General features: G+C 40.5%; 1 protein-coding gene across 1 annotated transcript in view; it reads left to right on the top strand.

Annotated features, from left to right (window-relative positions):
- Window positions 1–354: 354 nt before the first annotated feature.
- LOC131366738 (chondroitin sulfate proteoglycan 4-like) overlaps window positions 355–16,436 on the top strand; it is a 30,452-nt gene continuing 14,370 nt past the window's right edge. Inside the window, exons 1-4 of the mRNA XM_058411439.1 lie at window positions 355–365; window positions 668–834; window positions 1,875–2,060; window positions 14,835–14,998. Of these exons, the coding sequence (XP_058267422.1) occupies window positions 355–365; window positions 668–834; window positions 1,875–2,060; window positions 14,835–14,998 (528 nt within the window). The remainder of the gene's footprint in view (window positions 366–667; window positions 835–1,874; window positions 2,061–14,834; window positions 14,999–16,436) is intronic.

Below are 16,436 nucleotides of genomic sequence, written 5' to 3'. Positions count from 1 at the left end.
ACCCACTAACAGGTGCCATGATGTCTTCATCATGAGGTCATCAGTCTTATTCACTTCACCAGGTCATAATGTTATGGCTGATCAGTGTATAGAGGTATATATAGGTATATAGCTAGTGAACAGGATTAGCTGAAGAGCTCATGAATGATGTAATTATAATTTGTATCACAACAATAACATTGGGTTGATTTATGAAGCAAAAAAATTGTACAAAAACAATTCAAAACATAGAGAAAAAATATCGAAAATATTTTAAAAAGAACCAAAAACTAAAATCTGTGACAGGATGAAGACCAAAGTGAGAAAATATATTTATATTTCAATATTTTCCTCATTAGTAATATCATAAAGTACATGATCCTGAGGTGTGTTAAATTCCCCATCGTTTCATGAAGCGCAAAAATCTGTAGTCAGAAATCAAACACTTCATTAATCAGCGTGAAAAATGATTCAGAATCATCACTCCATTTCTGCAGTGTGAGTGTGTGTGTGTGTGTGTTTGTGAGTGTATATGTGTGAATATGTATGTGTGTGTGTGTACAGGATCAAGTACTCTATCAAGTACAGGATGATAGAGAAACAATCACACACACACACACATGTGTGTGTGTGTGTGTGTTTGTGTGTGTGTAAAACTCTGTGAATGATCTCTCTCTGTGTGTTTCAGCTCCTTCTCTCTTCTCGGCCTGTTGCGTAACCTCGCCTTGATTCCGGAGGCTCAGCGCCCACGGACATTCCTGACAGAGGGCACAGCGCTGCGTACATATGGAAAATATAAAGGCTTTAAGGCTGGATGCGGCTCTTTTCCACTTTTCCTACAGGCCAGAATGTTACGTAACAAACCCAGAACCCAGAAGCTGCCCACACCCCAACGTGCAGATAAAGCCTGCATTCATCATTCAGCCGAATTTATCCGTCCAGCACTGCATCTCTCTTTCCATCCGCTGCACATTGAAACAATTAGAGGAGGAACTTGAGAGAAATGACACCGATTCATAAAAATCAGCAAAGCACACCATCCAGGAAGCCACTACATCTCCGAAGAAGAACGATTGCTTTGATTCTTGGCAGAACGTCTGACCTTTTATCATAAAATGCCAGAAATTCACATGAGCTGAACTTCCGAGCATTAACCCCTTTCACTGCTGCCTCATTATTAAGTGTTATTCTGAATCATTTAGGAATTGCAGTAAAGCTAATAAACATAAATCTATTTGATTTCTACAAAACAGAACGAGTCATTTATACTAAAACAAGACCAGAGATTAGGAAAGAATGAATAAAAACAGTAAATGCCATCAAGCCCTGCCTTTGATAAGGCTGAGATTGCTCCACCCATCTCAAGACCTGCCCTTGATAAGGTTGAGATTGCTCCGCCCTTGATAAGGTTGATATTGCTCCACCCACCTCAAGCCCTGCTTTTGATAAGGCTGAGATTGCTCCACCCATCTCAAACCCTGCCCTTGATAAGGTTGAGATTGCCCTGCCCACCATCAAGATCTGCCCCTGATAAAGTTGAGATTGCTCCGCCCTTGATAAAGTTGAGATTGCTCCGCCCTTGATAAAGTTGAGATTGCTCCGCCCTTGATAAAGTTGAGATTGCTCTGCTTAACTCAAGCCCTGGCCTTGTTAAGGATGGGATTGCCCTGCCCACCAGAATCTTGATAAGGTTGAGATTGCTCCACCCACCTCAAACCCTGCCCTTGATAAGGTTGAGATTGCCCTGCCCACCATCAAGATCTGCCCCTGATAAAGTTGAGATTGCTCTGCCCTTGATAAAGTTGAGATTGCTCCGCCCTTGATAAAGTTGAGATTGCTCCGCCCTTGATAAAGTTGAGATTGCTCTGCTTAACTCAAGCCCTGGCCTTGTTAAGGATGGGATTGCCCTGCCCACCAGAATCTTGATAAGGTTGAGATTGCTCCACCCACCTCAAGCCCTGCCTTTGATAAGGTTGAGATTGCTCCGCCCACCTCAAGCCCTGCCTTTGATAAGGTTGAGATTGCTCCGCCCACCTCAAGCTTTGCCCTTGATAAGATTGAGATGGCTTCACCCTTGATAAGTTTGAGATTGCTCCGCCCACCTCAAGCCCTGCCTTTGATAAGGTTGAGATTGCTCCGCCCACCTCAAGCTTTGCCCTTGATAAGATTGAGATGGCTTCACCCTTGATAAGTTTGAGATTGCTCCGCCCACCTCAAGCCCTGCCTTTGATAAGGTTGAGATTGCTCCACCCATCTCAACCCCTGCCCTTGATAAGGTTTGAATTTGCTCTGCTTATCTCAAGCCCTGGCCTTGATAAGGACAGAATTGCCCCGCCCAGCACAATCTCAATAAGGTTGAGATTGCTCCGCCCACCTCAAGACCTGCCCTCGATTAGGTTGAGATTGCTCCGCCCACCTCAAGCCCTCTCACATGACAGCTACCAATCGCAAACTTCAAAGGTTAACAAGTGCATTTCCTCTTAAACACCTTTCCGAATTCATGCCGCGTAGAATATTTCAGCTATCTGCCCTCTTCCACATACCCCAGCTCACAGATGGCCGTGATTGGCTAGCGTCACTTTGATTGACAGGAGACAAAAAACGGTTTGCTGTTGTACGTAAGAATGTTTTCAGATACGATTTACAGCGTGTTACATGATGACGTGAAGGTGTGTCATGTACGTGTTAAACACATCACCTCATGCAAACGTGTGGAAAAGCCACATGTGGAAAATGTGTCTAAAGTTTCATGTGACTTTTCTGTCCGGCGGAAAAACTGTGATGTCACACACACACACACAAATACACACACACAGACACATCACATGCTCTTTAGAAGACTTTCACAAGATCGAGTCATCATCGTGTTGCAATCAAGTAAAACGTTGAGAGACGGCTACAAAAGGTCAAAACCATAACATCGGGCAGATGCGCTTTCACTGAAATTACCCAGTTGTGGGAAACTTGCTTGTGTAACTATAACTGGACTTCGTGGTTAAGGACCGGGGATAATGAGGAGAGGCTGAGAGTTCAAACCCCAGCACTATGTTAGTGTTAACCCCTTTCACTGAGCCAGCAAAAAAACACTTACAGTAGCCAAAACTCCGCCCCTAAACCATAACTGACCAATCACAACTTTAAAACTGAAATAATAAATCATGTGTAAATGTTTTGCGTGTGATCTGATCTGATCTGATCTGATTAAGCTTTGATATATTTTTTGGATTGTTTAGCTGTTGACCGCCCCCCCTTTTTTATTATTACCCACTCTTGGCTCCACCCCCTTTTATTTATTTCTACACACACACACTACACCAGTGTTTTATGCTAATCAAGTCTCATTCATTCCAATTTATTAATATTATATAGTATTTATATTGTAGATATTTTTATAGATATTTATGAAAGCAGTCTTTTTGATTCAGTGTTTATCCTGTGATCAGTACCACACTCATGCAGCATTACACGGCGCTTGCTCCCGTTTCCACGCCCACTTCAGGTTCGAGTGACACGCCGATGAAATGTCTTTCCTGTCAGAGAGTAAACATGTCAGCGTGGTGTTTACAGACAGCTGCGTGTTTGGACGCCTCATTAATTCCCACATCAGCTGCTGTTCTCTTTACAGCTGTTTTTCAGCGAATTACTCTGAAGCCTTGCTACGATAGGCAGATGTTGTTTTTCTCTTCGCTCAGCAAGCCGCGAAAGCTATAAATATAGTCGGTGAGCAATTCAGCGGCTTCCGAGAAGATTCAGATCTGATCTGGAGGTGTTGGGTTAGTTTTCCATAAGATCTGACGGTCATACAGTCGGAGGATTATATTAATGCGCTCATGCTAATAGGGTAACGTTTCTATAGTAGCAGCTCAGTGTTCTGTGAGGATTTGGTTATTTAGGGAAGGAGTCTCCAGTGTCAGGGCTTTGTAACAGGCAGAGGTGAAGCACAATAAGTTCTTCAGGACAGACAAGCGGTTTTTTACTACCATTTTTTATGTCCTGTTGACTTCAAGGAAGAGTCTAGCTATAAGCTGCTGTTTCGCTACATTACATATAACTATACCTACACTGATCAGGCATAACATTATGACCACTGTGAGGTGAATAACACTGAGTATCTCCTCATCATGGCACCTGTTAGTGGGTGGGATATATTAGGAAGCAAGTCAACATTTTGTCCTCAAAGTTGATGTTAGAAGCAGGAAAAATGGAGTGTAAGTGTAAGGATTTGAGCTTTGAGTTTGATGAAGGACCAAATTGTGATGGCTAGACCACTGGTTCAGAGCATCTCCAAAACTGCAGCTCTTATGGGGTGTTCCCGGTCTGCAGTGGTCAGTATCTATCAAAAGTGGTCCAAGGAAGGAACAGTGGTGAACCGGGGACAGGGTCATGGGCGGTCAAGGCTCATTGATGCACGTGGGGAGTGAAGGCTGGCCCGTGTGATCTGATCCAACAGACGAGATACTGTTGATCAAACTGCTGAAGAAGTTAATGCTGGTTCTGATAGAAAGGGGTCAGAATACACAGGACAGTTTGTTGTGTATGGGGCTGCATAGCAAACCGGTCAGGGTACATATGTTAGGCCTGGCTGGTGTATAAACACAGAAAAGTGTAATTCTGTGGAAAAAGTGGAAAGAAATACTTCAAGACCTGCTGTTGTTGAAAAATCACTTCATCACACCTAACAAGCATAACCTGGAGTACTTTTTTATTCCATATATATTTCTGTTATTAAGTTCTATAATTCGTGTAATTAAATGTTAACCCATCATAGTCAGGCAAATACTGACATTATGCTACATTGGTGCTTTATAAACACTGACTGAAATGTTTTTATAACGTGTAGAAAACCGGACTTCAGACTTTTTCCGCCACACGACGTGCATATAGCAGACCGAACCCGCCCCCTAACGGCAGCATGTGGTGTTTACATTGTGTTTGTAGAACATAATCTATTTTTGAAGAAAGGGCACACGTTTATTTTAGCCTAAGCAAAGTGTAGAAAATACACTTTGATTTAAATTTAAATAATGTTTTAATGTCAAATAATGCTATTTTACGCCATGAGTATGTTTATACATTTAGTGGATATGTGTAGAACTTTTACCAGACAGTTAACCTGCTAGCGAAGAAAGGTTCTTTAGAGCAGTGCCACAAAAGAACCATTTTCCGTGCCATAAACAGACATTTCTGGTTCCCTGAACAACCTTTTCGTAAATGGTTATTATTTCCCTGTTTTTTGTTTGCCACATTAACCCAAAAAGTCTTTCTGTATCACGGTGGAAACATGCCAGAGAAGCGAATTATGTAAATTTCCCATTTGTTTTTGGCTTGTACAGTTATTTTGTGTAGATAAAATCTGTCTCTCTCTCTCTCTCGTTATTGGCTTGTACTCTCTCTCTCTCTCTCTCTCTCTCTCTCTCTCTCTCTCTCGTTATTGGCTTGTACTCTCTCTCTCTCTCTCCTTCTCTCTCTCTCTCTCTCGTTATTGGCTTGTACTCTCTCTCTCTCTCTCTCTCTCTCGTTATTGGCTTGTACTCTCTCTCTCTCTCTCTCTCTCTCGTTATTGGCTTGTACAATTATTTTGTGTAGATAAAATCTCTGTCTCTCTCTCTCTCGTTATTGGCTTGTACTCTCTCTCTCTCTCTCTCTCTCTCTCTCTCGTTATTGGCTTGTACTCTCTCTCTCTCTCTCTCTCTCTCTCTCTCTCTCTCTCTCTCTCTCTCTCTCTCTCTCTCTCTCTGTGTGTGTGTGATTCAGTGTTCTGAGGTCAGGACGTTAAAACCGTGGAGTTAAACTGTTATCGATAAAAACTCGCATTGTCTTTTTAACAGCACACCCAAGTGGCGACTTTATGGAACTGCACACTGAAACATAAATCCGGAAAAAAAATCACATTTATAAGTAAAAAGGTTGCACATGTCATCTATATGAAAGGAAAATAGGTGCTGTGGATCATTTTAATGCTATTTTATGTACAGTGTATAACGTATTTTTAATCCTAACAAATAATTCAACAGGTATTACATGTTTATTATATGAGATTTTATATTAGCTCAGACATAGACAGATCCGCGTTCACCTGTGTGGGCGGGGCTTTTCTGCATACCGCGCTGACGTCACGAGCGCGCTCAGGTACTTACTCTGGTGCGCTCTCAGTGCTGAGGTGAGGCTGAAGTGGAGGATGTGTGTGTTTACGGCTCGCGCCGGCGGGGAGAAGCGTGTTATTATTCTTATTATTTTTTCCAACTAGATACTTTATAAACCGAGTTTACAGACTATGAAAGATGTGGCAGTGTGTCCTGAGTGATAGAAGACTGCTGGGGAAGTTTTTTTTGCTTTTAGTGACGATAAACCGAACCGCTAACGGAGGTGAGTCCTTTACTAAAGACTTAACACCGGATCTTCTGTTCCTGTCTATTCCTCATATTCCTCATATTCCTCATGCCCTCCTCTCTATTCCTCATATTCCTCATGCCCTCCTCTCTATTCCTCATATTCTTCATATTTCTTATTCCATCCTCTCTATTCCTCATATTCTTCATATTTCTTATTCCATCCTCTCTATTCCTCATTCCCTCCTCTCTATTCTTCATATTCCTCATTCCCTCCTCTCTATTCTTCATATTCCTTATTACCTCCTCTCTATTCCTCATATTCCTCATTCCCTCCTCTCTATTCCTCATATTCCTCATTCCCTCCTCTCTATTCCTCATATTCCTCATTCCCTCCTCTCTATTCTTCATATTCCTTATTACCTCCTCTCTATTCCTCATATTCCTTATTCCCTCCTCTCTATTCCTCATATTCCTTATTCGCTCCTCTCTATTCCTCATATTCCTCATTCGCTCCTCTCTATTCCTCATATTCCTTATTACCTCCTCTCTATTCCTCATATTCCTTATTCCCTCCTCTCTATTCCTCATATTCCTTATTCCGTCCTCTCTATTCCTCATATTCCTTATTCCCTCCTCTCTATTCCTCATATTCCTCATTCCCTCCTCTCTATTCCTCATATTCCTTATTCCCTCCTCTCTATTCCTCATATTCCTCATTACCTCCTCTCTATTCCTCATGCCCTCCTCTCTATTCCTCATGCCCTCCTCTCTATTCCTTATTCCCTCCTCTCTATTCCTCATATTCCTTATTCCCTCCTCTCTATTCCTCATATTCCTCATTCCCTCCTCTCTATTCTTCATATTCCTTATTCCCTCCTCTCTATTCCTCATATTCCTCATTCCCTCCTCTCTATTCCTCATATTCCTTATTACCTCCTCTCTATTCCTCATATTCCTTATTCCCTCCTCTCTATTCCTCATATTCCTCATTCCCTCCTCTCTATTCCTCATATTCCTTATTCCGTCCTCTCTCTTCCTCATATTCCTTATTCCGTCCTCTCTATTCCTCATATTCCTTATTCCCTCCTCTCTATTCCTCATATTCCTCATGCCCTCCTCTCTATTCCTCATATTCCTCATGCCCTCCTCTCTATTCCTCATATTCCTCATTCCCTCCTCTCTATTCCTCATATTTCTCATGCCCTCCTCTCTATTCTTCATATTCCTTATTACCTCCTCTCTATTCCTCATATTCTTCATATTTCTTATTCCGTCCTCTCTATTCCTCATTCCCTCCTCTCTATTCTTCATATTCCTCATTCCCTCCTCTCTATTCTTCATATTCCTTATTACCTCCTCTCTATTCCTCATATTCCTCATTCCCTCCTCTCTATTCCTCATGCCCTCCTCTCTATTCCTCATATTCCTTATTCCCTCCTCTCTATTCCTCATATTCCTTATTCCGTCCTCTCTATTCCTCATATTCCTTATTCCGTCCTCTCTCTTCCTCATATTCCTTATTCCGTCCTCTCTATTCCTCATATTCCTTATTCCGTCCTCTCTATTCCTCATTCCCTCCTCTCTATTCCTCATATTCCTCATTCCCTCCTCTCTATTCCTCATATTACTCATTCCCTCCTCTCTATTCCTCATATTCCTTATTCCCTCCTCTCTATTCCTCATATTACTCATTCCCTCCTCTCTATTCCTCATATTCCTTATTCCGTCCTCTCTATTCCTCATATTCCTTATTCCCTCCTCTCTATTCCTCATGCCCTCCTCTCTATTCCTCATGCCCTCCTCTCTATTCCTCATGCCCTCCTCTCTATTCCTTATTCCGTCCTCTCTATTCCTCATATTCCTCATTCCCTCCTCTCTATTCTTCATATTCCTTATTCCCTCCTCTCTATTCCTCATATTCCTCATTCCCTCCTCTCTATTCCTCATATTCCTTATTACCTCCTCTCTATTCCTCATATTCCTTATTACCTCCTCTCTATTCCTCATATTCCTTATTCCGTCCTCTCTATTCCTCATATTCCTTATTCCGTCCTCTCTCTTCCTCATATTCCTTATTCCGTCCTCTCTATTCCTCATATTCCTTATTCCATCCTCTCTATTCCTCATATTCCTTATTCCCTCCTCTCTATTCCTCATATTCCTCATTCCCTCCTCTCTATTCCTCATATTACTCATTCCCTCCTCTCTATTCCTCATATTCCTCATGCCCTCCTCTCTATTCCTCATATTCCTTATTCCCTCCTCTCTATTCCTCATATTCCTTATTCCCTCCTCTCTATTCCTCATATTCCTCATTCCCTCCTCTCTATTCCTCATGCCCTCCTCTCTATTCCTCATATTCCTTATTCCCTCCTCTCTATTCCTCATATTCCTTATTCTGTCCTCTCTATTCCTCATTCCCTCCTCTCTATTCCTCATATTCCTTATTACCTCCTCTCTATTCCTCATATTCCTTATTACCTCCTCTCTATTCCTCATATTCCTTATTCCGTCCTCTCTATTCCTCATATTCCTTATTCCGTCCTCTCTCTTCCTCATATTCCTTATTCCCTCCTCTCTATTCCTCATATTCCTTATTCCGTCCTCTCTATTCCTCATATTCCTTATTCCGTCCTCTCTATTCCTCATATTCCTCATTCCCTCCTCTCTATTCCTCATATTCCTCATTCCCTCCTCTCTATTCCTCATATTCCTCATGCCCTCCTCTCTATTCCTCATATTCCTTATTCCCTCCTCTCTATTCCTCATATTCCTTATTCCCTCCTCTCTATTCCTCATATTCCTCATTCCCTCCTCTCTATTCCTCATGCCCTCCTCTCTATTCCTCATATTCCTTATTCCCTCCTCTCTATTCCTCATATTCCTTATTCTGTCCTCTCTATTCCTCATTCCCTCCTCTCTATTCCTCATATTCCTCATTCCCTCCTCTCTATTCCTCATATTCCTCAATCCCTCCTCTCTATTCCTCATATTCCTCATTCCCTCCTCTCTATTCCTCATATTCCTCATGCCCTCCTCTCTATTCTTCATATTCCTTATTCCCTCCTCTCTATTCCTTATATTCCTCATACCCTCCTCTCTATTCCTCATATTCCTCATATTCCTTATTCCGTCCTCTCTATTCCTCATTCCCTCCTCTCTATTCCTCATATTCCTCATTCCCTCCTCTCTATTCCTCATATTCCTTGTTCCCTCCTCTCTATTCCTCATATTCCTCATATTTCTTATTCTGTCCTCTCTATTTCTTATTCCGTCCTCTCTATTCCTCATTCCCTCCTCTCTATTCCTCATATTCCTCATTCCCTCCTCTCTATTCCTCATATTCCTCATTCCCTCCTCTCTATTCCTCATATTCCTTATTCCCTCCTCTCTATTCCTCATATTCCTTATTCCCTCCTCTCTATTCCTCATATTCCTTATTCCCTCCTCTCTATTCCTCATATTCCTCATTCCCTCCTCTCTATTCCTCATTTCCTCCTCTCTATTCCTCATATTCCTCATTCCCTCCTCTCTATTCCTCATATTCCTCATTCCCTCCTCTCTATTCCTCATATTCCTTATTCTGTCCTCTCTATTCCTCATTCCCTCCTCTCTATTCCTCATATTCCTCATTCCCTCCTCTCTATTCCTCATATTCCTCATTCTCTCCTCTCTATTCCTCATATTCCTTATTCTGTCCTCTCTATTCCTCATATTCCTTATTCCGTCCTCTCTATTCCTCATTCCCTCCTCTCTATTCCTCATATTCCTCATTCCCTCCTCTCTATTCCTCATATTCCTTGTTCCCTCCTCTCTATTCCTCATATTCCTCATATTTCTTATTCCGTCCTCTCTATTTCTTATTCCGTCCTCTCTATTCCTCATTCCCTCCTCTCTATTCCTCATATTCCTCATTCCCTCCTCTCTATTCCTCATATTCCTCATTCCCTCCTCTCTATTCCTCATATTCCTTATTCCCTCCTCTCTATTCCTCATATTCCTTATTCCCTCCTCTCTATTCCTCATATTCCTCATTCCCTCCTCTCTATTCCTCATTTCCTCCTCTCTATTCCTCATATTCCTCATTCCCTCCTCTCTATTCCTCATATTCCTCATTCCCTCCTCTCTATTCCTCATATTCCTTATTCTGTCCTCTCTATTCCTCATATTCCTTATTCTGTCCTCTCTATTCCTCATTCCCTCCTCTCTATTCCTCATATTCCTCATTCTCTCCTCTCTATTCCTCATATTCCTTATTCCGTCCTCTCTATTCCTCATATTCCTTATTCCGTCCTCTCTATTCCTCATTCCCTCCTCTCTATTCCTCATATTCCTTATTCCGTCCTCTCTATTCCTCATATTCCTTATTCCCTCCTCTCTATTCCTCATATTCCTCATTCCCTCCTCTCTATTCCTCATATTCCTCATTCCCTCTTCTCTATTCCTCATATTCCTCATATTTCTTATTCCGTCCTCTCTATTCCTTATTCCCTCCTCTCTATTCCTCATATTGCTTATTCCGTCCTCTCTATTCCTCATATTCCTTATTCCCTCCTCTCTATTCCTCATATTCCTCATTCCCTCCTCTCTATTCCTCATATTCCTCATTCCCTCTTCTCTATTCCTCATATTCCTCATATTTCTTATTCCGTCCTCTCTATTCCTTATTCCCTCCTCTCTATTCCTCATATTCCTTATTCCGTCCTCTCTATTCCTCATTCCCTCCTCTCTATTCCTCATATTCCTCATATTTCTTATTCCGTCCTCTCTATTCCTTATTCCCTCCTCTCTATTCCTCATATTCCTTATTCCGTCCTCTCTATTCCTCATTCCCTCCTCTCTATTCCTCATATTCCTCATTCCCTCCTCTCTATTCCGCATATTCCTTATTCCCTCCTCTCTATTCCTCATATTCCTTATTCCCTCCTCTCTATTCCTCATATTCCTTATTCCCTGCTCTCTATTCCTCATATTCCTCATTCCCTCCTCTCTATTCCTCATATTCCTCATTCCCTCCTCTCTATTCCGCATATTCCTTATTCCCTCCTCTCTATTCCTCATATTCCTTATTCCCTCCTCTCTATTCCTCATATTCCTTATTCCCTCCTCTCTATTCCTCATATTCCTTATTCCCTCCTCTCTATTCCTCATATTCCTTATTCCCTCCTCTCTATTCCTCATATTTCTCATTCCCTCCTCTCTATTTCTCATATTCCTTATTCTGTCCTCTCTATTCCTCATATTCCTCATTCCCTCCTCTCTATTCCTCATATTCCTTATTCCCTCCTCTCTATTCCTCATATTCCTCATTCCCTCCTCTCTATTCCTCATATTCCTTATTCTGTCCTCTCTATTCCTCATTCCCTCCTCTCTATTCCTCATATTCCTTATTCCCTCCTCTCTGTTCCTCATATTCCTTATTCTGTCCTCTCTATTCCTCATTCCCTCCTCTCTATTCCTCATATTCCTCATTCCCTCCTCTCTATTCCAAATATTCCTTATTCTGTCCTCTCTATTCTTCATATTCCTCATTCCCTCCTCTCTATTCCTCATATTCCTCATTCTCTCCTCTCTATTCCTCATATTCCTTATTCCGTCCTCTCTATTCCTTATTCCCTCCTCTCTATTCCTCATATTCCTTATTCTGTCCTCTCTATTCCTCATTCCCTCCTCTCTATTCCTCATATTCCTCATTCTCTCCTCTCTATTCCTCATATTCCTTATTCCGTCCTCTCTATTCCTTATTCCCTCCTCTCTATTCCTCATATTCCTCATTCCCTCCTCTCTATTCCTCATATTCCTCATTCTCTCCTCTCTATTCCTCATATTCCTTATTCCGTCCTCTCTATTCCTCATTCCCTCCTCTCTATTCCTCATATTCCTTATTCTGTCCTCTCTATTCCTCATATTCCTCATTCCCTCCTCTCTATTCCTCATATTCCTTATTCCCTCCTCTCTATTCCTCATATTCCTCATTCCCTCCTCTCTATTCCTCATATTCCTCATTCCCTCCTCTCTATTCGTCATATTCCTTATTCTGTCCTCTCTATTCCTCATTCCCTCCTCTCTATTCCTCATATTCCTCATTCCCTCCTCTCTATTCCTCATATTCCTTATTCCCTCCTCTATATTCCTCATATTCCTCATTCCCTCCTCTCTATTCCTCATATTCCTCATTCCCTCTTCTCTATTCCTCATATTCCTCATGCCCTCCTCTCTATTCTTCATATTCCTCATGCCCTCCTCTCTATTCCTCATATTCCTTATTCCGTCCTCTCTATTCCTCATTCCCTCCTCTCTATTCCTCATATTCCTTATTCCCTCCTCTCTATTCCTCATATTCCTTATTCCATCCTCTCTATTCCTCATATTCCTTATTCCGTCCTCTCTATTCCTCATTCCCTCCTCTCTATTCCTCATATTCCTTATTCCCTCCTCTCTATTCCTCATATTCCTCATTCCCTCTTCTCTATTCCTCATATTCCTTATTCCCTCCTCTCTATTCCTCATATTCCTTATTCCCTCTTCTCTATTCCTCATATTCCTTATTCTCTCCTCTCTATTCCTCATATTCCTCATTCCCTCTTCTCTATTCCTCATATTCCTTATTCCCTCCTCTCTATTCCTCATATTCCTTATTCCCTCCTCTCTATTCCTCATATTCCTCATTCCCTCTTCTCTATTCCTCATATTCCTTATTCCGTCCTCTCTATTCCTCATATTCCTCATTCCCTCCTCTCTATTCCTCATATTCCTCATTCCCTCTTCTCTATTCCTCATATTCCTTATTCCCTCTTCTCTATTCCTCATATTCCTTATTCCGTCCTCTCTATTCCTCATATTCCTCATTCCCTCCTCTCTATTCCTCATATTCCTCATTCCCTCCTCTCTATTCCTCATATTCCTTATTCCGTCCTCTCTATTCCTCATATTCCTCATTCCCTCTTCTCTATTCCTCATATTCCTTATTCCGTCCTCTCTATTCCTCATTCCCTTCTCTCTATTCCTCATGCCCTCCTCTCTATTCCTCATGCCCTCCTCTCTATGCCTTAAATTCCTTATTCCATAATCTCTATTCCTCATATCTCATATTCCTCATTCCCTCCTTTTTATTCCTCTTTCCGTTCTCTTTATTCCTCATTCCCTTCTCTTTATTCCATATTCCATCATACTCACACAGACACTCACGCACACTTTCTCTCTCTCTCTCTCTCTCTCTCTCTCTCTCTCTCTCTCACACACACACACACACACACCTATTCCTATATTACTCATTCCCTCATCTCTATTCCTCATATTCCTTATTTACTCTGTATTCATCATATTCATAATTTTTTACTTTCTATTCCTTATACCCTTATACCCTCTTTATTCCTCATTCCCTTCTCTTCATTCCTTATTCCTTACTCTCTATTCTCTATTCATCATATTCCTCATTCCCTCCTTTCTATTCCCATATTCCTCATTTACTCTCCATTTCCATATATTCCTTATTCCATGGCACTGGAGACTCCTTCCATGAACGTTAAATAAACATCTCCTTACAGAAAGCTAAGTTTTTGTTTGTTTGTTTGTTAAGCAGTTCAGTATCACTGTACACTCTGAGGCAGATGTATAATGTGTGATAAAGCAGCATGTCCATTCACACAGCACAGCTCATCTCCGGGATTATCCTCTTCCACAGATAATGTATAATCCTGATGGACATGCTGCTCTAGAAAACTCAGGCAGTCTGCTGCTGCTGTGCTTTTAAAAGACATTAACATCCATTAATTGAATTCTGATAACGTGTTAACGCCAGGCGTACCAATTAGTCTGGGTAACATGCTGTAGGGGATCAGCTTGTGTGTGTGTGCATGTGTGTGTGTTAAAGTACAACCAAAAATATTCCATTCCCATCCATTAGTATTCTGTATATCTTATTTTTCATGACCACAGGAATTCCATGGCCTCAGGTGTGAGGAATCTGTGGGAAAGAGTCCAGCTGCAGTTCCCTTTCTTGCCCTCAAGAGCTATGAATCAGTGACCTTGTTTTCACTCTGTGTGTTTTTGTACATCGATATTGAATTGAATGTCTCAGAGGTCAGACACTTGAGTTCAAACCGGACTGAAAGATCTGAAAGATATAACCCTGAGTGTGTGGTGCCATTACGGGAAAATAATCAACAGTGAGTGTGGTGTGATGGAGCAGAGTCACTGCTCAGACTGACGTTGATTATTTTCCTGTAACACTGTTCCTATTAAAACGTCCTTTTCTAATGATTTACTTCTGTCTGATTATAATGTTATAACCGACTTTATAGCAGGTCTAGATGTTAAAAAATTTAAAAGCAAATTCAAATAAACCTGTGATTTGCAGCTGCGCTACGGTCAGAGATTCTGTTATAGAAAACAAATCAACAACCAGTCAATTCTGACCAATCAGAATCAAGACTCCAGCTGCACTGTAGTGAGTATAATAAAACTCATCACAATGCCCTGACTTACAGCCTGCTGATTAAATCTCCTCCGTTCTTTTTACAGCCTCTTTTTACGGAGATGGATTTGTGCAGCTGAAAACCACAGAGTCGTCCAGTAGAAACTCTCTCCATGTGCGATTTCGGACCTCCGGTGCGGATGGCCTGCTCTTCCTGGCCGCCGGTGAGACGGATTATCTCTGGGTGGCGATACAGGCAGGACGAATTCAGGTGCATGGTTTAGTAAACTCGTACACGTCGAGTCAAGATAGCTTGTTTGCTAAGAGGTAGTTAAGATACTAGTGCTTAATATTTTGTAGTAAAGTTTGTGATTGTGAATGTATTTAAACTTATAGAGAGGTTGAAGGAGGTTAAAAAGACGTCTTTAAGGTTCGAGATTTGATTGTTATAATTACAATTAAACAATAATTACAATTGTAATTCATTTATTTTTATAATTACAGTAATTACACTGAGCAACAAAATACTGGACAGAGATTCTACATGAGTTGGAAATTCTACTGTAATATAAACAATATATTTATTTATTTCATGAATGTTGTATATTACAGATACAAAGAGGAGGTCAATAGGAGTCCAGTCCTGTAAAATAAAGTAAAATAAAAATAAATAAATAAAAATAAAAATAAATAAATAAAAATAAAAATAAATAAATAAAAAATTTTTTTTTTGTGTGGTCGGTAGAAGTCCAGTCCTGTAAAATAAAATAGTAAACACATTTGTGTTTGCAAGTCTGTGAACCTGGAAAGAAAATTATTATTTTTGTTTATTTTACATTATTTTTTTTATTATATTAGCATATTTTTATTATATGTATTATGAATATAGAATTGCCAATTCATTCATTTTAATTGAAGATAACAGTTATTATAAAAATATCATGAAATAAAATAAAATATAAATGTCAAAATATTTATATTTAATATAATATTTAATAATATTTTTTAAAAATCTTTTTGTAAAATAATTTGAATTTATTTTAAAAAAAACCTTTTGCACGTTTATACACAAACTTTGTGTACATGATTATATATGTGCTTTTTCCTATAGTTTTTAATTCAACACTAGTTTTGTTTGACTTTCAGTTGGTGTTTTATATATTACTGTAACACACTCTGGAATAAAATCTCCACACTGTAGCTCTGGATTGTAATGAACTAACACACCATACGCTGTTAAACTATATAAATGATAAAATCCTGAGTAAAGTCTGAAAGACTTTATCCAGAGATATTTCCGTTCCTGAAGTTAGGGTGAAAACCATTCTGACATGAATGTCACATGAACCCTTGATTAGTTTTTATCTTCAGAAGCTCAGTAGGAGATCATAGAGAAAAGTCAACACGTAAACTGAATCCCGGCTGATGGCATTTTAAAGCAAGTCCTCGCTTGTTTTCGCCGAGTAGAGACGACTGGCAGGGTGAAGATATTGCCTGCTGGGCTCAAGAAACGTAGAAAGAAATTTTAGAGAATGCGACACAGCATGAGGAGTAGGATGAACATGACATACATTCAGCACAATTGATTTTATATCAGTGTGTCATTGTTTTGCACTGGGATTAGGCAATCCCTAATCCCTAGCACTGATGTTCATAAAAGATCTACAAAGTCACCATTACCAACATTGCGGTTCCCTAAGCAGTCCTTT

The sequence above is a fragment of the Hemibagrus wyckioides genome, linkage group LG16 (genome assembly GCF_019097595.1).
Source record: "Hemibagrus wyckioides isolate EC202008001 linkage group LG16, SWU_Hwy_1.0, whole genome shotgun sequence".
NCBI classification, from domain to species: Eukaryota; Metazoa; Chordata; class Actinopteri; order Siluriformes; family Bagridae; genus Hemibagrus; species Hemibagrus wyckioides.
The sequence above is the reverse complement of the archived record's forward strand: the minus strand, read 5'-3'. Positions and strand labels throughout refer to the sequence as shown.